At 37.5% G+C, this 25,418-nt stretch overlaps 1 protein-coding gene across 1 annotated transcript in view; it reads left to right on the forward strand.

The window, feature by feature from the left end:
- Positions 1-833: 833 nt before the first annotated feature.
- fam124a (family with sequence similarity 124 member A) overlaps positions 834-25,418 on the forward strand; it is a gene marked incomplete at both ends in the record, with an annotated part of 29,886 nt that continues 5,301 nt past the window's right edge. Inside the window, 3 exons of the mRNA XM_079254592.1 lie at positions 834-889; positions 6,653-6,684; positions 21,268-22,034. Of these exons, the coding sequence (XP_079110718.1) occupies positions 834-889; positions 6,653-6,684; positions 21,268-22,034 (855 nt within the window). The remainder of the gene's footprint in view (positions 890-6,652; positions 6,685-21,267; positions 22,035-25,418) is intronic.

Raw genomic sequence — 25,418 nt, forward strand, 5'->3', positions numbered from 1 at the left:
GCTGATGGAGCCACAGCAGTACTCTGCTTCATGTTACCCTCAAGTTCTGCTCGGAAAAATCACCATCCATGCATTCCCTTTCATTTCCTAACCCAACACGCTGAAATTATGCCATGCATAAGAGCGTTCGTGTCATTTATTTTTCTCTATCTTATTTATTTATTTATTTATGGTAAATCTATGGAAATTTATGGAAATGACAGTTATATATGTATTTCATTGACGTGACGTTATCTTGCTTTTTGGTCGATGAGTTTTCTTTTGTCGTAACTTTGGAGTCTTTTGTTATTTTAAACCATTATTCTTTTATTTTTGTTTCTGCTGCTGCCATCCAGGAAACAGGCTGATAAAACGTACCTTGGTCCATTTAGCAATCAATTGGAGTCAGGTTATCCGTGTGACCATTTCTTGTCTACTTGTTATTGTTATGTTATGTTTTGTTTTTTAAACTAATTCAGTCTTTATACAACTGCAGTGATAGATATATAGTTTAAGAGAAAACAGAAATACTTATGAATAATCCAGTTTAATAAAACACTGTCTAAAAAGTATTGCGACGCAGTTCACATTCCACTGCAAAACTCATTCGCTGTGATTGGCCGGGCGGGTAGTCAGATTTCCGACAGTCATGGAAGGCATCGTGTCAATCGTCAGTCGCCTGTTGCTTCAGCTTGTTAAAACTCCGCAGCTCAGTTGGGGATTCACAGAGCCCGCTGAATTCAGATTCTGCTCGACCTCGAAGTTTGTGTTGCTGGGTTTTAATGCCTTGTTTTATTGGTAATATTAGAGCTTGGAAACGATGCAGTTAAATGTTTGGCAGGCGACAGTTTGAGATGGAGAAAATCTTTGCAGACGATGACTGCGTGGATTCAGGAGCTGAGACTGGAGGGTAAGTGAAGCAGAAATGACATTTAAGTTAATTAAGGGGCTCAAAAATGACCGATATGGTTGCTTACTTTCATTCTCCGTCAGCCCCTTGCTCATTTTACCCATTATCTTTTTATTGTATTGGAAACATAGATTATCATTTGCAAGTCTTAAAACGAGTCCAAATCTAATGTGTTGCATTAAGGCTTTCACAGAAAAGCAATGGACATACCCATGTACGAATTTAGCAATAAATCTTATGTAAATTTATGTTGTTTAAAATTATACAGCAAGAGAGACTTATCCCAGAGTTGTACTACTCCAGACTCTTATCATAATGCACTTGGATTTCCTCAATGTGTCATTCAATCATAATTCTTAATCAACTGTTTTTTGTTTTTTTTAAAAAAATATTTATGTATATAAAACTAATATAGTAACTCAAGGATGTTTTGATAGCAAACAGTTAAATGACTCTTGTTCACTCTATTTCAGCCAGTAAACAAAGATGTGCCTGGGTTTCGCCAGTGGTACGTCAATGTTGGATGTTGTGTTGTACTGTAGTAGTGAAGGACTTCCTGCATGTCTGTATGATAGTTTCACTTTTTGGTGTCAGTACAGATTATTTACACATGTGTTTGTTGTAGAAAGCTCCGCACAGCTGCTTTGCTAATAATAATTGTGTTTCCAGTGAGGAGAATGGCCACAAACTCAGCCTGCAACATCAGACAACATAAGCACATTTGTTTTGACACTGAGATTTATTTCTACACTATGGTGGGAGAAATATTTACATATAGTAGAATGTATGATTGGAGTTGGATTATAGATTTTTCTTAAAGGTTACCCTATCCTTAAATTCCTTTTGGAGATTTCAGAAAAGCAATGACCTGCTAAAGGGTTAAAAGCAATTTAAGAATCACATTATAATAAGTACTAATTATTCTCTTCAGTCCATTATCAAAAATGGAATCAGTTCAAATGGTATTATTGCGAGTACTTAACATCATAACATTGCATTTTTTCACAGACTGCACTGATAAAACCTGTGGAACTAATTGTGTCAGTATCCTAGTCCTTAATTTCCATTCATTGTTATACTTTTCAGCACTAAATTGCAACTTTAGATCTTTTGCTGCATAGAAATTTTATTTATCACTTACAACCTTTTCTGCTAAATAGTGCTAAAATAAGTTTTTTTTTTTTTACCCAATCATTTTAAGATATGAACTCCAAAAAGAAAAGATTCAAAGCAGACAAACAAAACCAATAGTGCAGAGAAACACAAGGACTAAACATGTGAAAAAAAAACTTTATTTGCTCATAACATTTGGTGTATCAGTGCTGTTCTTGTCCAAGCCACCTGGGATGAGGCTGTGTCATTAGCCATGAACTGGAACCAAACTTCATAACATGTGTGAAAGAACCTTTGAATCTGTGTGGAGGGACACACACACACTCCTACTTCTCTCCTTCACCCCACATCTTGTTCAACTCCCACTCCCACTATCCTCTGTTTCAGACTGCCTCTGATGAAACCTGTCAAACACCCCATCCTCTGCTTACACAGTAAATCTCTAGATAATATTGCAATATTATCTTGATATCACGTCATCACAGTGATTTGAATTAGCCAATCAGTGCATTAATCCCACAGCATCTGTTATTGAGTATGTTTCAATGTACATTTGCTATCAGAGACTGCTGGATTGTGATTTGTGCTAAATTTGTGCAGTCAATTGTGATTTTTTTTTTTCTTTTAAAAGTGTTACACACTATATCAATTTAAAAAAAAAATCAACTCTGGTCCTCTTAGGCTACCATCCTACAAGTTTTAAATGCTTCTATGCTGAAACACACCACATTTAAGTTAATCTGAAACCTGCAGGACACTAGCCCAAGAGATCCCCTCTATATACTAATTTAATCAACTGATATAACTGTTTGCTATGTTAATAAAGCATATTTTAGTGTAATGATATACTGACCAAAGAGAGCAGATTCTGTGTCCTTGTCATGCGATGTGGAACAAGCTCATTTCCAGGTTTCCTCTTTTGATTAAACAATGTTTTGTGTCGCATGAGGGGTAAGATCAGAGTCTGCACTGCTCTGCTTTTCCTGAGATAGAAAGCTCTACGAGTTGCTCGAAAGGCTTCTGCTCGGTTTCACCTGTCAGAGTAGCTAATAGAGTTTCAGAGCAATCTTGCTGGGTCACTTTAGTCTTTGGCAGGTATTCTGTTTAGGAGAAAAGACTACTTTGATTGTCATCATGCCCCTAATATGCTCAATAGGTATATTTTACTTCCTAAATATGTGCCTGCACACTTATCAGGTTTGCATTACCAGATTACCCTTCTCGCATAAAGGTAGCCAATAAAAGCATCTGACTTTCTAAGGTCCGATATTCACATTCACAAGGTGAGATTTAACAGTGTTTTGAAAGGAAAACACGAGCCAGTGTTCACTTGCAGGGACATCCAAAAGGCTCAGGTTGAAAAACACAAAAGAAGACAAAGACAGGACTGGCTGCTGAAGATATGTCATGTTATCAGTGTTGCTAGGAGAGGTGTCACATCATCAGTCACAGAATATTTTACAAATGGTATTTGAAGATTAAATATTTGACAAAATCCTGTGTTGTAAGACAATATAGCAAGTGCTCTGTTGCCTTAGTAGATGAGCCAGTCGCCTGCTAGTAATAATAATAACCCTGAAAGAAGTCATGTTGAGTCTGACAGCAGAGAGAACATGTTGGATACCAGTGAAAATCATGCATTGTAGTTTAGAGGGAAAAAATGCAATTAAGGTGCACATGTAGTTCCTGAAGTCTATATATTCAGAGCATTCTAATGTTAATATTGGATTCAAAAGACAGCAGAGGTCTGTTACGTTGATAATCAGATCATCACCAGTCTGCTTACTTTACACATGATGCTCACTGGGTCTACAGAACTTTGCAGATCTTCATGATAATTTAGACTGAAATGGAAGCGCTCATGTCACTGGCAGTGAAACGGTAATAAAGTACTCTTAATAATAACTGCAGGATAATTAGAACTGATATGTTCATTTATCCAGTTTTCTATCAGCTAATGAAAACTCGATTGGCCATGCATGTGAAAGTCGTCCAACTCCAGCCTCAGGTTTGGCTCTTTTTGATTCAGCCTGATATTTTGCTGCTCTAATGTGACACCTTATAGTTGCTGATGGCTGCGCAATGGTCCATTAAATGCCTAACACGACTTAGCTTCTCAAATGGGATTTTGGAAATTGACCTCTTTTCAATCTAAGTAGTATATCTCAAACTGTCAGGTGAGCTGTCCTCGCAGTCAGGAGCAAAACCCAGAAAGTAAAGTATGAAAGAAGAAAACATTTAGTTGGTTTTACCTTGATAGTAACACATCAGTGATGTGTCTTCAGCTTGTTCTGAAATAGTCTGGTTACAAATTAATCCAAGTGGAAGTATTTTAAGGATACCGTTGTGTTTATGTGGAGATGGAAGAGACAAAGATGAGGTCTGCAGATGTGAAGGTGCATAAAATGCCAACGAGTCATTGTTTCAAACATTCATAGGCAAGATGTATTACTTTATACAAAAATATATTCATTTATAAAAAACCAACTTACACCTTAGTTTCTTCATCTTTGTTTTTTTTCCCATTGTCCCACTTCTTCTCATCGCTCACTCCCTGCTTCCCCACCTTTATCAGACAATAGTCACCTGAATCTGTTCATCTTCCATCAGTCAAACAAGCCATTTAGACAAGCTGCCTGTCTGCGCTTCACTTTGTGTTTATTGTCTTTGGACTGAGATGAAGCAAGGCAGCTTCCAGACTGAGAACGGCAGACGAGACACTGCTGGAGAAGTCCTGCCAAATACTCACACCCAAGGGAGCCATCAAATGGACCCAAAACTGCACACACTACCTCAATCCCAACTCAACTCTGAAGAGTTATAAACCTTCAGAAGAACATTCTTCCCCCCCCCCCCCCCTTTTTTTTTTTCCCCCAAGTTTTGTTAATTTCCTTTGTGCATGCAGGGACAGGTTTATGATCTTTATGGTGTCCTTCCTTTTGCTGGAACTTTCCAGTTGTTTATAATCTTTCTGTATTTGTTTCTTTTATTTTTTTTGTCTCCACTCTGTCAGCCTATATTTCCCTCCCCCGCAGCACCCCGTCTTACCTTTCTGGCCTCACCTCCACTTCTCTCGTCACTCTCAATGAGTCCCTTCTCTGCACCACTAATTCCCATTAGTTAGATTGATAACCTCCTGCTCCAGGAAACAGACTCTCTTCTCCTGTTTCCTGCAGCTCCAGAGGCCTTATTAGTATAGATATGGAGTCACAGGGAGGGTGTGTGTGTGTGTGTGTGTGTGTGTGTGTGTGTGTGTGTGTGTGTGTGTGTGTGTGTGTGTGTGTGTGTGGAGGGACAGTGTTCTGTGGTTGTCAGCTGATTCCTGTGAGACTAATATTTTCAGGTTGTATAGTTGTGGAGCAGAGGTTTCACAGATGGTTCCTGGAATTATCACATGTAGGATGCTGGTTTGATCCTCAATCGGTCTATGTTTGACTCTATGTATCTGTCGTGCATGTGAAATTGCATAATTACATAACTTGTTAGAGTTAGTCTGATCCTAGGAGATCAGATTAGTGGGAATCTAATTCTGCCCCTACCGCCTACAAGATGGGAGACTTAGATCAGAAACTGTCTCTGAATGACAGTTTATGTGGACATGGGGAGGAATCAGGATCCAGTAAGGAAGAGTCAGCCTGATGTATTACAATAAGGAAATGACTAAAAGTACAACTTTTGATTTATGCATGTATAAACAGTGCATTCCTTACAAATGTGGAACCATTTAAATAAATGTGCTTTCCACCAGTATTAGATTTATTGCCAAGAAGAATGGTTAAAACAAAGAAATAATGCACCAAAAATAAATTTCTTTACTTTCTTTAATATTTAGTTTTTATGTATATATATCTTACACTTTGTCATTTTTATCAATGTGTCATCTTTTTTAAAATTAGTTTTCTGTCAGTTAAACTTCCCATAATGTTTGCTTTTGTTGTCTGTGGAAATTCCAATTACATTCTGTTCAGCATTACATCAGGACACAGGACTCAGTCATTAACATTTTTTTCCATCTCGGTTACCTAATTTTCAAAGTAAACATGACTTGATGAGTCGCTACAAATTAATGTGCTGCATTTTCCTCTAAGTAACAGTAGACCTCTTCTCTGTAATAAAGACACAGTGATTCCAAAAGAATGTGTATTATTGTTGATTTGTTATTACTGCAGCACTTTACAGTTTGTGTAATTGTTGGTTTAGAAATTCATCCTTGTTTAGATGCTAAAAACTGGTATTTTTACATATATTGATACTGTTGAGTATACGTAACGAGATCTTAGTAGAAATATGTGGTAGCATAAAGTAGAAATGTTGCTGTAAAGTAAGAGTAATTGAGTGTAGCAAAAGTATTTGAGTAAGTATGCCAGTGTTATATCCTTTTCAGACAGAAACCGCTGTGCAATGTCTGTGTGCATTTTTGTGACCTTTCCAGCTGGACCTCTTCTACTGTTTAGCCAGATGTCAGCACTTCATTTGAAATAGGAGTGTGTCATCCTGTAAATCATGTAGACTGCACTTCATACTGTAACATAAACCTTTGTCTCTCTTTCTCTGTTTCTTGTCCCTTTCCATACCCCCCCCCCCCCCCCACCTGCCCACATTGCCTCTCTTGATTGTCTCTTTTTCTATTCTCTTTCACCTTCTCTGCAGGTCTGATTACAGTCCTCTGTCCTCAACAAGCAGTAAGTAAAACCAACCACGGCATTAAGCATTGCTAACAGTAACACATGCATTAAACACACACACACACATACATACAGACAGCTCAGATCCTGGACTCTATCTGCCTAATACACACTGACAAAATAAATCCACTCCGTGGGAGGAGGGGGTGTTTGTGTTTAGTGGTCCTTAAGACCTACAGAGGATTTTAGGGAGGAGTCTTTGCGTGTACATAACAAGCTTTCCACAGCACATATTCACAGTGATGGTACTGTGTGAAACTGTAATACTGTGCACAATGTAGAAATCAAACAGTTAATTTGGAGATGACTAAACGTAAGAGAAAATTATTGGTTAAAACATGTAAAGCTTTGGGAAGGACAGAAAGTTCTACATAAGGAAGTTACTTTTGTTGTAATTGTGATTAAAAAAACAAAACTAAGTGACAGATTTTCCCTCTTCATTAGTTTTTATATAATTGGATTATTTAAATATATAAGTATATCTATACATATATATATATAGATATATATATCTATATATATCTATATAGAGAGAGAGAGAGAGAGAGAGAGAGAGAGAGAGAGAGAGAGAGAGAGAGAGAGAGAGAGAGAGAGAGAGAGAGAGAGAGAGAGAGAGAGAGAGAGAGATAATGCTGCTATAAGTTAAGGTGTACTTAGATGTGATTACTGAAATAAACGCATCTAACACAAAGATTGCTATAATTTTGGCCTTATTGTAGTGTTTTAATTCACTAATAGCATCATATTTCTAAAGTTATATTCATTTTAAAAAAGAAAATTTGGCAGTTTCTTAGTTAAATTGTGAGGAAACAAGCTTTAAGTTACTAAACATGAGGATACTTATTCAAAACAAGTGGATGTAAGCTGAAGAACACACACTTCTTTACCTTATTTCATTATTGCCATGAATTTGTTTGGTGTATTTTAACTTATTCTTTCCATGCCAATGTTGCATACCGTACTTATTAAATACTGTAAACATGAACATAATTAGATACAGTTTTTTACATTTTGCATTTCTGCACACCTACAGTTTGCTTCTTTTCTGTTGTAATGATAGTTTTGTAATTGCCTAAAAAATAAATGAGTCAAAAAATTAAGAAATAAAAAAGCCAAAATGTAAATATCAATCAGTGTTTAAAAACTTTTTTGTGTTGCATAGGCTCTTCTGGTTTAGTGTGATTATAAATTCCTGTTTTTAATCCCCAAAACAAGTTAGTCTGGATCATAATTTAGATTAACATTTGTTAAAAATCCCTTCTTTATATTCGAGTGACTGTATTCCCAAGTCTAGGAAATAAATTGGACACACAAAAAACACAGAATTATTATAACAGATAAAGCTGATAAACAGGAGAAGAAAAATAACACTTGAGTTGTGAGTAATGGGTGTTCTCATTTTAAGAACGTGACTGTGAAGATCTGTGTTTGCAAGGGTCATGACCAGTTCTCAGTCTGGTTGCCAGGTCTCCAAGGCTTTCACAATGGGAGGATTATATCCAATATTAACCCATTAATCTGGTCAACAGGAAGCAGCATTATTGCAAACACACTACACCCAGAGTTCAGGAAGAATAGGAGCGCACACACATACACACACACACACACACACACAGAGGGATGCAGCAGTGAGTGTCTGGTTTGGTTTTTCCCTTCGCGTTTCCTCAGTCACTGTTGTATCAGATGAGCTTCTGCCCACTATTGTCATTACTGGAGGTCAGTTCAGGAACAATGCAGTGGAACATTGTCCAAAAACACAGAAACTTTAAATATATGCTATAGAAGAGTGTGGCCACATTCCCAGAGGCTTTGCAGAACTACTTTACATGCAGATTCTGCACCTTGTCAGTGTTTTGCTAAACTTCTTTACTGACTAAAGCCAAAAGAACCATTTCCAAATGTGATTAAAAACCCTCATCTTGTATAAAAACTGCATTTTTCTGTTTCTGATTAGAATGTGCAGAAATGTTTAACCAGGTAATCATCTGGAAAAGGGTGAAGGAATTGTGCATAGAAATATGGGGGGAAAGTAAAAGCAAAGATGGTAGTTGACAGTCATATTATGTCTCTCTCCTCAATACGTTTTCACAAGTATGTTATTATGTTGTTATCTGGAAACATTATATACATAAAAATGTGGATAAAACATTTTTAAAACCATTAAAAACAAACAAACAAAAAAAATCTTGCTGTGTTGATATATGAGCTGCAACGGATCAAATAAATGTACCCATAGTCACTAAGCACACTTTAAAAATATGATTACATCAGAAACAGCAGTTTTGCACTAATCACACCCATTAGTTGTAATTGTAATTGTTTAGATTTTGCGATATTTGCCTCAGATGTTTTTGTTGCCTCCCAAAATCAATGTTTTGTTTGCAGTTTGCGAACTCTGTGTGCTCTCATCTCAGTTGACCCATGTCTCATGATATGCCTGCATTAAAACACACTGCTAAAAGTGTGTGTTAGCCCATGGTTAATCAAACTGTGGGTGCAAACAGCGTATTTGTATCAATCTGCTTCCACTGGTAAAACTATAAAAACAAATGTGTCGGTCTGAGCAAACTTTTTGGTCTTTTAGGTGAAAAAAAAAAACCCATAGATGTTTCAGCGCTGTGTGTGGCTACTTGTGTTCATGTGTGTATGCATTTCTGCATGTCTGAGTGCACAGATGTGTTCATTTTTCAGAGTAGCATGAAACTTAGGCTTCCCTTTTCTTTCTGCTCCATGAAGTGTATTTAGGTTTAGGTAGACAGCATTCGCTTGTTTATACATGTGGTCGGAATCCCTAACTTTTGACCTCTGACCAGATGTCAGCTCTCTCTCTCTCTCTCTCTTCTCTCTCTCTCTCTCTCTCTCTCTCTCTCTCTCTCTCTCTCTCTCGAGACACTGCTATCATGCTAAACCACCAACACAGCTCTTTAAGTGATTTTTTTTTTTTTTTTTTTGTTTAAAAACATGCATTCATCTGTTAAAACCAGTGGATTAAATCCTTTCCCATCGCCATTAGTATCTTATTTACATTAGTCTTTGCTATTTGTATATAAAAAACAAAACCATACAATAAGGTACAACAACACAGAGATGGTAATGCGTTACAGTATATCCTAGAGGCGGTAATAAACCACCGTTTCTGATGATCCTGAGTTTCTGAAATAATTAAGTTTAGATTATTACATCAGATCAGAATATCAACCTCAAAAAACAGGACTGAGACTAAGCTGCACATGTCCTGCTAACAGCCTTATGAATTATTGTTCACGAGTTGCTTCTTCTGGCCCTGTAATAGACGGGTGACCTGTCCAGTGTGTACCCTGCCTTTTGCGTTCGAATTACTGGGAAACGGTCCAGCTCTCCTGAAACTCTGATTTGGAATAAATTGTATAGACAATGAATGAATGAGTGAGTTATTTCTGCCAGTTTCAGAGCTTCCATATGAAAATTGGACTTAGTATGGAATTAGTATGTCTCCAAATAAATAAATAAGTCCAACATCATCATTGAAGATTAGCGTGTATTTCTAGGTCCCATGTTGCTAATTAGAGAAGGAGCTGATAAATAGCTGCAATTACTGTGGAGTCTTTTGATGTAGGACCGGATCCCAATAAAACACTTGACCATTGCACTCTAAAGCCAAATGTTACTGAGGGTTTTGGCCGGTATGTAGGGAGCTCTAAATTCTTTTGCTTGTGTTAATGAAGTAAAGTGTCACTAACTGAATTATGGAGCTCGTTTTGGTGCTTTTAGGGAAAAAAAAGGTCATGAGATAGTGGGTGTAAATTTGCCAACAGTGACTTTTACAACTCAAAAAGATCAAAAATAATGCAGTGAATAAACTTTTTCCTTAACAATCCTTAAAGACACACCACAGACCTTTTTCCATTTTCCCTGTCATGCGCCCCCCTGTCGACGGCTAACTCGCCATCCAACTAGCATCCTACCTGACCTGTTAGCTCTCTCCAGCCAGCAAAAGATGATCTTACGATGATTTTTGTTTTGTCCCTTTCACTCTTTTAATCTTCTTGCGTTTCTTTGCTGAATCTGTGATGTTGTATGTTCAAAACAGCCAGTTCCTTATTATACCGTTAAGCAAAACGTTACATTGCGTCCCGGATGTAAAAGTCGTATAGTGCGATTTCTCAGCCTAGCGACGCTGCTGGTTTGCAGCGACTGTAGAAATGCACATGGTAGATGTCACTGTGTCATCGAACAGTTTTAAGACAAAAAAAGTTATGTAATATGTCTTAAACAGCTATTTCCAATGTGAAAATAATGGAGATCTTACTAGAATGTGCAGCATTTCTTTATCTCTGCATGATGAAATCTTTCCTTTATTTTGTGAGCTGTTTGTTTTGAAATCCAAGACAACTACAGATACAAATGTGAAACAGTATCTGTCAGAGCAAGCAACATTTAAAATTTTCCACTACTTTATAAATCATATTATTTACCTAAAAAAGACTAGCAGGGATAAGATTAAAATCAATTAGGTCCGTGAGAAGTTCGAGAGGCTCCACATGAGATTTCTTTTTCAGTCGTGGCCAATTTTCCTTTTGTAAGTTACTGCTAAAGTGTGACCTAGTAGCTTCTTAAGGTCATATAAGACCCCTTGAACAGCTCCATTCGGTTTTTTTTATGTTTGGGCATCTCAAAGTCCATTCCATGGCTGTAGATTTCATGTGAGTGACAGTGTCAAAACCTAATCTGAAAGTTAGTTAAAAAGCTGCATCTGCTCTACGCCCACCAGAGAACTCATGGGTTAAACTAAGTTTAAGGGATATAGTGGGTATGGAGCTGTGTTTCCCTAAGCAGCAAAACATTATATATGGCTTCTGCCACTACTTGTGGGACCTAGAGTATAAAAACTGAAAGTAATCTTAAATTAAAAGCTGTTGGTCCCAACAGAGAGCTCTGTGACTTATCACCTTTGTAAATGTTTGGGTTTCCTGATATTTATATGTACCTAAATTATACACTGATGAAAATCGCCAAGCAATGTCTGAAAATGATATAAAAGTCTGGATGTTGAGTCATACTGCCAAGCCGGATTTGTCGGTGAGGGTAACAAAAAGCTGGAACAGACAGGTTTGTACTGACGGTATGAATTTTATCCAAACTTTTGTAAACTGTAAGCATGGATGAAATTATCCTACAGCACCACACATTTTGCAGTGCATATTTTCTATGAGAAGAACAGTAGGATGGTGGGACATGTAGATGTTAGTGTGTAGTGTGTATTTAGTGTGTATTTTAGTGTAGTGTATGTTAGTGTGATTAGGCCATCAAGCAAAGTGACAAAACTTGATTTTCGAAAAGGGAAAACACTTTCTGTACAACTTAATTTTCCAGAAGGCACCTGGAATGAGCTTCGCCAGGATCTGCACTCTCTGGATCCAGTAGATACTTTTTAAAACCTCTTAAAAACACATTTGTTCAGGCAAGCATTTTAGCTCCAAAAAGACTCAGTGATACTGCTGTCTATTCATACTGTTGTTTTTTTTCCCAGACATTACAGGTTTTTTATGTTTTTATTGTTGTGAAGCACTTTGTGACCTTGTGTCTATAAAAAGCGCTATATAAAAAGTTTATCTTATCTGTATCTTGGTAAAGCTATTTTTGAATTTGTTACACATACAAGGTATTTAACCCTCATCCTCATGCAGACAAAACACATCATGACATGTTTTTCTATTCAGTGCTAGAACAGTAGTCAACAGCCACAAACATTTAGTTTTAAAGTATCATTTGAAGTTATTTTTACTTACTATACATCTCTTAATATATTGTTATTCTCTAATATCTGTTAGATTTTTGTTGTTTTAATGGACATCCTTTTAAAGGAAGGTGAAACAAGTTAATTAATATATACTCTTAGAGTCAGAAAAGTTGTTTTTGTAAGGATGCAGTTTGTTTTCTGCAGCCTTCAGATGTAGTTTTTGCTAAAAATGTCTTAACAGGTGTTTCTTTGCTAGAAAAGCAATTCGTATTAAACTTATTGAAATTGATTCTGAAAATGATCTGTGTGCCAAAATAAAAAACTTGGTGGAAAGAAAATTGGATTTGGTTTTCCTACTAATTTAGCTGTTGCATGCAGCATCTTTGAGCACTCAACTGAAGATAAAAAGATTTTGTTTCAGCAGGATTCCAAGTCTGGTGTATTTCCCCAAACACAAAATCATACAGCTTCATTATCTGTTGGTCACAGCAGATGAGCACCCATTGAGCCTTAATGACCTATGACCTTTCTGAAATGTGGGTTTTTCTTTTTGTTTTGGTTCTATGCATTCATGTGCATATGTAAGACAAAGCCGATTTGCTGTTAGAGTAAAACAATATTTTTAGACCAGAGAGGAGCTGTAATAGCAGAGATGCTCAGCAGAAGCACATTGGCTACGGTTACATGATGTTTTTTTAATTCGGAATTAACAATTCCGAATTCAATAATTCGGAATTAACATATTCTCCTACAAGTTTACATGAAAATAATAAGTCTGAATGGAGGTTTACATGAAACACGTCCTCACTTAATTCCTCTTTAGAGCGGCGGGTTGGGACAGAGGGTGCACGTGACGTAGACCGGAAATAAACAAAGTTCGCTCCCTGCTTCTCGTCTTTTCAGTCATAACTTGTAAAAACTACATAATGAGTACCGGTTTCGCCGCTTTTTTTTATTTTTTATTTTTCATTACAAATTTGAAGTAGCAGCTCAACAGGAGCATACTACTTCACTTTTTGCAGCAACTGAGAAGGAGAAGAAAAATAGACCACCGAACACGGGAGGCAAAACAACACGCGTCATCAGGACAGGAGCATGTGCAGAATGACCAGAATTAACTTAGAGCGGAACAAAGGTTGACATGAGAGAGGAATAGTTTGGAATTAAAATGTGAACAAACCAGCCACTTACATTGGAATTAAGTTTAATTCCGAATAGAAATTTGCATTCAGAATTAAGTGTTTACATGGTCTTTTTTTCATCAGTTTAAAGTGAAATTAACTTTAAATTAAAGTGGGAATAAAACTCACATGTAAACGCACTGACATACATACTGAGAAGATGTAAACAGAGGTCATTTAAGATCTAATCACTATACCGTAGATGCATTTATTGCATACAGATGTGGATTTACTTGAAAGCTAGTGTCCAAGAAAAGAGGAAGGAAAAGGGATAAAAGTTGAAAGAAGAGATGAGACAGATGCGAGCCATGCAACTTTTAATGGAATCAGCAATGAAAGGAGCCGATTCAACTGAGCTACATGAAGTAAAAGAGCATCAGCAGATGGCTTCCCTCCTTTAGCTGGGTTTGGCCAGAGGCTTTTCCTTCCTGTTAAGGGAGTTTTTTCTCGTGCTACTGTCGCTCTCCACCTTGTGCATGCTCTGGATGGGGATTGAATCCAAGTCAGGATTCAATGCAATCAGTTGGATTTCCTTAACTCGGTCATAATTTATTATGAATCTCCTTGTATGAATACAGATGACAATGTTTTGGCTCAAAGTGATTGTATGCAAAGTACCCTGAGATGACATTTTGAATTGGCGTGATACAAATAAAGCTGAATTGATTTAAAAGGATCAAACTTCCTGGATAATTCTCAATAACTTTGCTGGCAATTTTTTTTTTAACCACATGTAACATTATTGGACGTAAATCCTTATTCTGTATCCCAAATGTTGTCAGAGCTCTCAGCAATCTCTTAGACACTGGAAACACACTGAAGAAAACACAAGCAGCTAACTGAAGTAGCCCCAAGAGTTTTAAAACACTTTGAAGAAAGCAATGTTTTCTCTTACACAGACTTTAATATACCCTGTTACCCCCGACACAATTTTAAATTCAGCTTTAAGGGCACATTTTTGTCATAACTATCACAACCAAAGTTATCATTTAAAAAAAAAAAAAAAAAAGGAATGTTTTCATGTTTTTTACTCTCAACTTTCAATGTCAGCTTCAATAATCAGCCTTCCATTACATTTCATGTGTGTGTAACGGAGAGATCTGAGCATTCACCACCTGCTTGGCTTTCATCTGCACAGACTTGCATTCAGACACTCAGGAAAATGACGCACTGCTCTGTGTAGGAACAACAGTGCAGAATATCCGTTTACACAGCAAGTCTCTTGCAGTGACGTCAAAGTCTTTTCAGGAGTCATTTTGAATTGCACCTCACCAAGGATCACCTCTAACAATTCAGCTCCTTCATACCCACACTGGTGATACTTTCTCTATGGTTGAAAGTAGCAGATCCAGACTCTGCTATAAGGCAGTTTACTTGGAGTGTTCATAAATGCACATCTGGCAAAATGTGACTTGAATAAGGCCATCTTCCAGCTAAATGTGCTGCCGTCAGCTTCTTGTTAATTGAAACAGTTCTATCTCAGCCTTGTTGTTTTTCCCTGATGACAATGAGTAAATGTGTATTTATTAACCACACATGGAAGTGGAGCAATAATTATCAGACACAGTGTTGGAGCAGCCAGAGACCTGTCAGATCACGTTATATTTATATTTAGTCTGCCGAGCTCCGATCACCTGGTGAATCATTACAATGCTAACTTGAGTTCTATGAGCATCAGTAATATGCTTTGTTTTTCTTTCTTGCAAAACACAGCTGCTGCCAGTATTCTTCTTGTTTCTGGTCTTTTCAGCTAAACTAAATATTGCATCAGTCCAAAGTTTTGACCGCATGAAGACCTTAATGTGGTGACGAATTCCAACTTCAATTGGAAAAAATCCTTCAATGAATCAAAGATTCCGATTTGCAGTCGACATCTTGTGGCCAACCAAAATCAGACATGTGTTAGAGAGTCTCTAAGCAGGCTGTTTAATCTGTGCATGCAGTTCATCTGTTAATAAAAGTAAAGTAAAAGTAAATTTAGTCAGATCACGAACTTACAAATGCTTTTTTTTTGTGCCTTATTAAAATAACTTTCTTCACTTATTGTAGCTGTTGCTGCACACAGAAGATATGCACTCAACACTCAGATCTTTCCTTTTGTTGCTGCAAAGGTGGTTTTGCATGGTGTAAGAGGCAGCAAAAGACATTTAACATTAAATCTATTGTGTAGACAAATAACTCTGCATCCCCAAAAGAGTTAGGTATGCATTCATAATGTGAGTAAGAAATACTAAATCCCTCACACCAAGCTGCCTTGTCCCAGTTCTGTTCAGACAGTAAATGTCACATTGCATTTGTAAACTTGGACTAGATCCGAAAGGCTTTGGTTTCTTCACTAAGCCTCCTCGTCTAATCTTTGCCTACACCAGCCTGTTTGGAAAGGAGGGAAGCAAGCCAGATGCTTTCTGCCACAGCCTAACCTGTCTAATATATCCGTTTCCCCTGTCTGATACTAACAGCAGATTGAATGATGGCTCCACATTTTAGTCACACTGCTTTCATCTTTTTGTAAAACTTCAAGGTTGTTTTAACATCCATTCAGAAGCCTTTCAATATTTTCTCTCTGCGAAAGAAACTTGGGGATTCCTACATACTGGCCAAAACCTTCACAAACCTGCTTATCTCGCTCTTTAACAGTCATATAAAGCAAATAATAAGACCATGTTCTGTTGTGTTCCTCTGACAACAGAGTAAACAGCTCTGCAGATTCTTGTTGTGTCAGCTTGTGAATTGTGTTGTGATTATTAGCAGAAATGAAGACTTGCAGTTTTGCTTTCTGGAGTGTGAGAAGTAGCTGAGATAGAGATTCAACAGAAGCTTTCAACTTTAGTACTCGTGACAGATGACAGCAATACATCACTCACTTTAACTCTTTATATGAGGAGCAATTTAATTATAGAAAACTTTTGTCTGCCTATCTGTCTGTCGGTCTGTCGGTCCGTGGTTTTAAAAAAAAAAATCTTGCATTAACAAAGATTGATGGTAGTTTTTAATGTCTCGCCAGTGCTCACTTGAATAGCTTTAGGTTATGAGGGTTTATCCATCAGTCTCCCACATGCACAGTTCCAGGCCATGTATGGTTTAGGTTCAGACAGGATTGAAAGAGTATAGACCACTTTATAAAACATTTTTAAAAAATTTAAAACAGATTGAAAAAAGTAAGGTTGTAAGATGAAAGGGGGGAGCCTCCAAAGAAAGAGAAAAGCTGAATAAATACTGAAGCGTGCTTTTTTTTTGGGGGGGGGGGGGTAAATTTCTGTGCTCACAGACTTCAGTCCAGCTTTTAGTCAAGCTCTTTGGAAGATTGAACAGACTGAGTGACTATCTGATTTGTTTAAGAATAAGTTGTTTGGGGAATGACTTGGACTGATTGAAAAGAACAGCATCAATTAATCATTTCTTGTGCTTGTGTGCCAGTAGGAGCTGGTTCAGGGGTCAAAACCTGAGGAAAAACAAAAAGGTGACGCAGAAAGAAGTTTTACAAACATGAGAGGAGCAAAGGGGCTGATGTTCTTCTTTCTTTGCAACAAAAACAAGTTTTAAAGGCAAATTTGAGTTCAGTTTTTTCTGTTCATCACAATCCTTCCACTTATTTTCCACTTTTGTTGTTTTAGCTGTGGAAAGGATAATCATTACAGTTTCACTTTGTAATTTATTCTCCAAGCATTTTGTTACAAATCCTATTAGTTGATTTAAAACATTGACAAAATAATTTGTTGCTGTGTGAATTATATCCAATCATTTCAGGACATAATCAAATTTTTTTGTTAAGAATGGGGGGGGGGGGGGAAAGCAGGAAAAAATGACACTTTATTAAAAACTTTATATTACAACAAAGATTTGACATGTTAATTTCCTGGGTCCAAGTCAGTGAAAGTGATGTATGAGTGTTGGAACTTACATCCATTTTTCTTCCTTTGAGCAGACGACAGAAAAGAGGGCCCCATCTTGAATTTCCCCCCTTCAGCTGCTTTGACTGCGAGCCAAGCTAGCTAAAGCTGCAACCGCTGTACTTGTGCACATCCAAACGCAATCTGAGGCGAGGCTGAGTTTTCACTGCTAATCACTCTCATATGTGGAGGGGCCACTGGAAGGCGTGGTGTTTTATCTCACGCCGTCATCTGCGGGTATGGCTGTGTGAGCATGTGTTGCCAGGGAACACTTTAACATGGAGCAAAGGTAAAAGTGTCAGAAAATGAAAGGAGACAAGCCTGTCTTTTACATGAGCATGTTTACGGTGTGTATTCTGATGGCAGTGATGCACGTGCTTGCTTTGTATGCAGCCAAGTCAGAACATCAATGTTAGCTCTGAGACCCAAGTGGATTAAGAGCTTAGAGACACACTCCTCCAGAGCTTTACACACAAAACACTTCATTCCCTTTACATGATTGGATTGACTTAATCTCTAATGTCTTCTTTTGTCCTTTTAGATCGTATTGTAAGAAGATAAACTATTTAATTCAGATTTTAAAGTTATTAAGTGTGCAACTCATAAGTGTCAGACTACAGAGTTATATTTATTTATGCTTGTATGGGATGAAAATCCTGCCATGATCTGAAACAGACAAAAAAAAAAAGGGGGCGGGGGGGGACACCTGCCTCTTCTAAGCAGGATTCTCATCCCATATACTTGCATTAGAAACAAATAGCAAATCTAGACCCTGATTTTAAACATGAATAACCTGCAAAAAACGTTGCCTCCTTCTGTATTTCTCTGATTAATCACAGCTGCGTCAGTTGAGTCTGAAAATAACTAGTTTCTTCATTTTTCAGGATTTTTTTTTTTACCTCCAGACATGGCATAATTTGTTTAGCACCCACTAAAGCAACCACCGACAAAGTGTCTACAAGGAAGTGTTGGCGTTTGCAAAGTGTTTATCAATAATTTAATTTAATTATCTAAATACTGACAAAATAGAGCTTTTAGAAGGCATGACTGAACAAAAATCTCTTTTTTGCTTCTTCAGTAGCCACAACAGACGCATAAAACTAACCATCATACTCCAAATTTTACTATATTTAAGACTATTTTTCTTGAAAATGTTAATTTTATAGATTTTATAGTATAATAATATTAATGGTAGGATTCTTAAAGAAAGAGCAAAGGAAATTATGATTTTCCTGAATGCTGAGTTTAATCAGTTCTTTTGTGGATCATTTTAAAGAGACAAAAACAAAACAAGAAAAACAAACACCTTGTCCAGATTGTCAAAGCTTTAGATAACTGTTAATCGTGTGAGATCCTGATTTAAAGTTGTTTTGATTTCCATTAAGAAACTTAATCAAATAACATTCAAATGAAAGCAGGAAAAGCTTAATAAAACTCACTTAATACACAAAAAAAGGTTCATATGCTTGCTTCATGGGGTTTTAAAAATAGAAAATAAAAATAACTTTAAGAAGTTACAGCTGCCATGGATAAACAAAATATTAGGTGACTCCTCTCGACTATTTCCAGTCTAAGTTGGCCAAATGACCTGGAATAATTTATTTTCATCCTTTCAGGCATGGTATATCCTAGATGCCCACTGCATCTAGAATTAGTAAGAATTAGAGTCGGATTAAATTGTTTTGTATTATTTAAGTGCTTCAAGGTAACTATTGTTGTGAATTGGTGCTATAAATGAGCTGAAGTGACACAGAGCCTTGTTTGTTTTTAGGCCCAGAACTACAACCCTGCATTTCAAACTCAGATTAATGTTATTGGGATGCAAACAGATTCTTAAGACGCCAGACAGAAATTATCTAAAGTGTGTGTGGAAAACTGTCAGTGGCCTGAAAATCCAACATTTGTCTTTGATTTGATGACCTGTCTTTAGACAAGTAGACTAAAACAAAACAGAAGACTAAAATGGTCAGAAAATGGTCGGTTTGGAAAAGCTAAAGCTCAATCAAAAGATTTCAAAACCATGACTGCAGATGATTTCACCTATTCGCTTCAGTTGCTTTATTTGTCTAATAAGTGAGTAATTGGACAGTTTGGGCAAAGGTCCGTTTCATGTCAAACTCCTGAAAAAAGATATTGTTTGAGCTGCGAAGGAGCTGGTTTAAAGAAACCAAGCTGCTTGAGCGATAGTACAATCTGTTGCATCGGGAACACTCTCACAGATCCTCATCATCCCTTTGTTTGGTGCCTTGATGCGAGCTGATGTCAGGTAGAGACAGACAGTGACTCTAATAGGATCGGACTGAAGTTAATTAACATGCTGTGTGTGTGTGTTCATTCTTTTTCTGTTTTTTTTTCAATAACTGATTCAGATCTGGAAACAAAGCCCTGTTGAAACCTGAATAAATTCTCATTTCAATGAGACAAATAACAAATGGTGTGAAATGTGTTGTAAGATCAAGTTAAAATCAGGGTTAGGTATGATGCAATTGCAATTTGTGTGTACGTGTGTTTCAGGATGGCATCCAGCTTAAACCTGTTCTGGATCTTTCTTGATCCTGTTGTTTTTTTTCTTCACACTAAAGGTTACATTAGGTCTCAACCTCAGCACATCAGATCCACCATTCTGTTGGCATCATTAGTAACACATACAGTAAGATAAGATAAACTTTATTTATGTAGCGCTTTTCATAGACACACGGTCACAAAGTGCTTCACAACAATAAAAACATAGAAAACCTGCAACAATGCAACAACATTGTACTGCAGCACATCATTTTTTTCCCAATTTTATACTAAACTGATACTTAAAGCGTGTTGTACCGTTACACCTCGAATGGACATCTTTTAGAAATGTTTCTTTGTAACCCAACCGTCACCTTTAGAAAATGTCACCCTTTCGGTCAAACAGAAACTGCTCTTTTGGAAAGACCAGTGGGATCCGTGAGACAGACCCAATCCTTGTTTGGCCTCTTTGTTTTATGGAGAGGTTTTGGCAACACTCAAACACTCTGCTCTACCAAGGATAAGTAGACTGTGTGTCCATTCTCAAAGCACAAACAAAATGGGGACAAGTCCCCTGAGAAGTCAGTTAAAGACCGTAGGAAAAAAAATCCTGCAAAAAGAAGGCATGAGCATATGTGGAGATAAGATGGCATGCATGTGTTTATGTTTAACATGCAAGAATAAAAATGCAGTTTAGATAAGTTTGGTTTGGAAACATGCCAGCACCTGTGTCAGGGTGCTGAGCTTTTTTCAGGTCAAGGGTTCAGGGCAAGGCTGCACCTGAATGCATCGCTCCTGCTGCGGCCTGGAACATTCCTCTGGGCTTCAGTAATGAGTCCTAATGGCACTAATGAGCCTCCACAGAGGAGCCCTGCTCCACATGGATCTGGTGGAAAGGAGGAAAACTAAGAGGGAGGGGGGGGGTAAACAAAAAAAAAAAAAAAAGAAAAAAAAAAGATGGAACTAGATATGGATAAGTGAAATTGAGACAGTTGGGGACTGTTGGAAGAGGAAAAGACCGAAGGAAAGGATGGAAAACTTCAAAGAGGAGCCATAAGAACAACATGAGATTTAATGTTTTATCTGGACCACCATCTGAGGACAACCTGAACCTTTTGTAAATTTTCCTAAACCATTCCTAACCATATTTTTATTGCCAGAAAGTCATTCAATCTTAACCATGATGTGTTGCCAGATATTGCCATAAATCATTTGATCCATTTTTGTATCCTTGCTCTTTACACGTTCCTTAACTCTTCCTCTTTTTCTTCCTCGTTTGTTTGTGAAGGTGAGTTATCCATGGGCGAGCTCCAGGATCCATTCCTCGTCAGTGTCCACCTCATTGCTGATCCTGGCCAGGGGAAGTTCCTGCAGCGTGCTGCTGACGCGGTCCTGGCGTGGGTTCACCCTGAGCTGCAGCTCTTCAGAGTCTCCGAGAGGGCCTCCGTCGCCCAGCGACCTCGGTCAAAGCGCCATCAAAACAGCAGCCCATCTGCTGCGTGTCAGCCGGCTATGGCGGTCATTCTCTTTCTTCAGGAGGCGTACGGTGGTGGAGAGCAGATCCTGATGCTTCACCGCACTCTGCAGAGGCCACCATGGTATTACCACCACACCGAAAAAGTCAGCAATGGCCGTCGTATGCTGCCAATGACTCCGTGCAGTCAGGACTTTTTCACTTTGTCTCCAGGCACGCCACTTTGGGCTGTGCGGCAGGTTCACTACGGCAAGGAAATAGTGCGGTTTACCATTTACTGCCGCCATGAAAATTACGCAGATATGGTCCGTTTGTACAAGCTCCTGCTTCAACGAAGAGTGGCACAGAAAAAGGAGGATTTCTGCTTCTTTGTGGTGTACTCTAACCCCGACATGGAGATCCAGTTGTCGTTTAAGAGGCTCCCCCGAGGCCAAAGTCCTGTAGTGCTGGAGTCATCAGTGATGGAGGTGAGAGTAAGGGATGTTGGGGTACTGGTGCCTCTGCTTCCACACCCCTGCAGCCCAATCAGTGAAGCTCGCTGGCAGACGGAGGACTATGATGGCAATAAAATACTGCTGCAGGTAAGGGTTTATGTGTGCGTGTGTGTGTGTGTTTATTTCAAATTCATAATGATACATTAACTAAAAGCAGTAACGTTGCAGATTCACAAAAAAAAATTGAAGAAAAATTAAAGGTTTCATAATGGAAATAAAGCACCATTTTCTAAAGCATATTTAAATGACAAATTATTTATCATCGTGAAAGCTGATAAAAGTTTTTATTATGCTTACATCATGCTGATTACAAAGCAAGGCATGCTGCTGAAGTGCTTGTCTGAGAACAAATACACTCTCTTGCAAAGGTAGACTTGGGAAAAAAAGGACATTACTTGGTGGGCTTCGGTTTCAGACGGATATGTGTCCAGGCGGTGTGACATAAGTAGTTTAGAAAGTTCAAGCTGATTAGGCTACAGTCCATTACTGGGATTGGAGTAACAGTGAGAGAAACAATGAGCTAATCCATCATGACAAAGGACCATATGCATGATGCTTAAGTGCCACCTGGACTTTGTGGAAGCCCTGTTCCTCCACAAAGTAACAAAAATGTTTTATTTACCATATCAGACAGTAGGAACACGAACTGCTGAATCAGTCATTGAAGCAAGCCTTGCATGGCTGTTTGAAGAATATGCAGACAGGCGGTCCACAATATGCGCTGGTTTGGCTCTTATGCTATTTTCACTCCACCGATGGTTGAAATCAGTCCTTTTGGGATATGTTAAGCGTTCCCATATGGACATTGCCAATTTTAATATTTAAGTTTTACATTTATGTATATACTAATATTGTTTGCTTGATGTTTTTGATCCGACCAGATGGATGGTAAAAAAAACAGAAATCCAAACTGGAAAAAGTGTCTTGCAGCTGCTGCAAGACATTACATATAACTTTTTTCTTTTTTCATCTGACCTTCAAATATGCAAACTTTACTCAGGATCTGAATTTATTTAGACTGCTGAGTGTTTTATCAGAGTTTTACAAAGCAGCATCAGGTCATAGACTGAATAGTGATCATTGTTGTCTTCTAAGGTAAAGAGCATCATCGAGATTCCAGTTTTGGTTGTCATGTGCGTATTCTGATCTTATCAGTTTTTTTGTTTGTTTGTTTGTTTTTTTGTTTGTTTGCTTGCTTTTTATTTTTGGTCTGTTAATCTGTAGTTTCTCTTAATATTTCATGGCATAATCTGCTGGAAACATGAGATAAAAATTAGTCTTTAGGGCTATATGTGACACATTTTCACAATATGATACATCTATGTATTTATTATGGGAATCAGTTAGCATCATTTTCCTTTCTAATATATAAACATAGGTCTAGGCAGTCATTACAAACTCTAATTGTAACATACAGGATATATACATTTTACATTTACTCTTATTTCTGCATATAAATCGAGATAATTGGCCTTTAGTTGACAAATTACGTACAAGGAGGTGTCCATAATTCAAAGTGTTTGGTCACAAACACTAGAAATTTTACCAGATCATCTTGCTGCAGCTGTCACATGAAATTATTGTTCAGCATCTCCACATCTTCTGTATCTTCATTAACCATGATACCACTGGAAAACGTGCACAATATGGTAATGGTCATAGACGCAAAGTACGGATTATTATAAAAAGAAATTATGTATTTTTGGACATATCGAAATATTAATAATTAGAAAGTAAAATAAAAAGATTTTATCAAAATATAAACTAACATTACTTTTAGCATATAATGTATATTCACTTTAAATATCAGAAAATGTGTTTAAGTGTGTTTGTATAATTTCCATAACATTATTTTTTATCTTATATTATGGTTACAGACCTTTTATAACTTGTCACATTTTTAAGTTAACTCTGCTACATGTGCTGCTGACAATGTTGTAAACAGCAGAGCTGAAGTTACTTTGCTCAAAAAACAAGAAGACGCCACCTCCAGACTCTTTTCTAAAATTAACATTTTTATTTAAAAAGAATATAGTTTTGATGTCAAGATCAGCTGATAATATTAGCTCACAAAAATAAAATATATATATATATATATATATATATATATATTTATTTATTTTTTTTTTTTCCCCACAAACTTGCCATTTTCTTTGTTTTATTCATAGTTTTATATAAAATCAATGAAAAATGTTCTTTTCAGAACTTAAAGTGATGTTTTGAAGTGCTTCCTACAGTCTAAACAACACCATATAGTCCAAAGTGGCTGCGTTGGCTGTTAAATCTGCCAGAATGAAGCAGCAGAATAATCTCACACCTCAGCAACTGGAGCAAGTAACTGTTGTGTATGTTGCATATGTTTGTTCAAACCTAAAAATCAATAATAAATCAATTACAAAAACACTTACAGGTTGATTTTTTTTTTTACCAACCTACTGATCAGCAAATGACTGAATTCTTTTAGTTTTATTCGAATTAAAGATTTTGAAACGGTAATCCATCAACCCCTGTAAGGCCACTGAGCTGATGAAGAATTATGTTTATTGATTCAAACCTAACCAAGTGGTCTCTCCTCTGCAGCATTGTGTAGTTTGGGGATTAATCCTCAGCTGTAATGGTTTTGGCTCACTGAGGGCAGATATCCGGCTGACCTGGCTTATCCCGAGATAACTAATGCTTACAACAGTAAGGGTCTGAGCATCGCAAAGTCAGCAGCCTCATTACCCAGCACCCCCAGTGCGGCTGCTCACTGGCATTGTAGTAGCGTCCTCACAAAAAAACTGGACACACCATGTTGTGCCACATTAGCTTACTGAAGCTCACATCCTTTCACCCAAACATGCACAGAAATTGTTGTAGCAAAAGTTGAATGTGTGCAGTTGATGTGTGGCCTCTTTGGGGATAACAACACTCTCATAAACTTGCCCTTCTTTGGCCTCCTCTGAGTATCATTAAGTTTGAAATGACAGTCTGGACAATTCACGACAGTACTTACTGCTTCCTTCTTTCCTGTGTGGGAGAGCCAAATATGCAGCCATACAACCACTTCATGGTTCAGAGCGAAGGAAAGTCATAGAGGAGGGAAGACGAAGTGAAGGAGAGAAAAAGATAAACAGGATGAAGAGGATTGTGGAGCAGAGAGAAGAATGAAGACAGAGGGGAAAGGTGGTTTAGAAAAGAGCCAACTTTGAGACGTTGGGAAGGAGAGCGGAAAACACAGAGGTTTCACCACTTTCCTCTACACACATTAAGTCTTGTGAGGACACTTAAAAGTGTCTTATTCATGTCAAAACATTAGCATTGGATTGCAGCAGCTATTTATACACCCATAACAAAGATAGATGCTTCAACTTGCAACACTGTTGAATGAAATTTGTACAGTGTTTCCGTCAGTAAAGGCTTGTTGCTTCTGTAGCATCACAGGCTGACTTTACTTCCAGAACAGTTTACAAGATGCATTTCACAACTTTT

The sequence above is a fragment of the Telmatherina bonti genome, assembly GCF_933228915.1.
Source record: "Telmatherina bonti genome assembly, chromosome: 15".
NCBI classification, from domain to species: Eukaryota; Metazoa; Chordata; class Actinopteri; order Atheriniformes; family Telmatherinidae; genus Telmatherina; species Telmatherina bonti.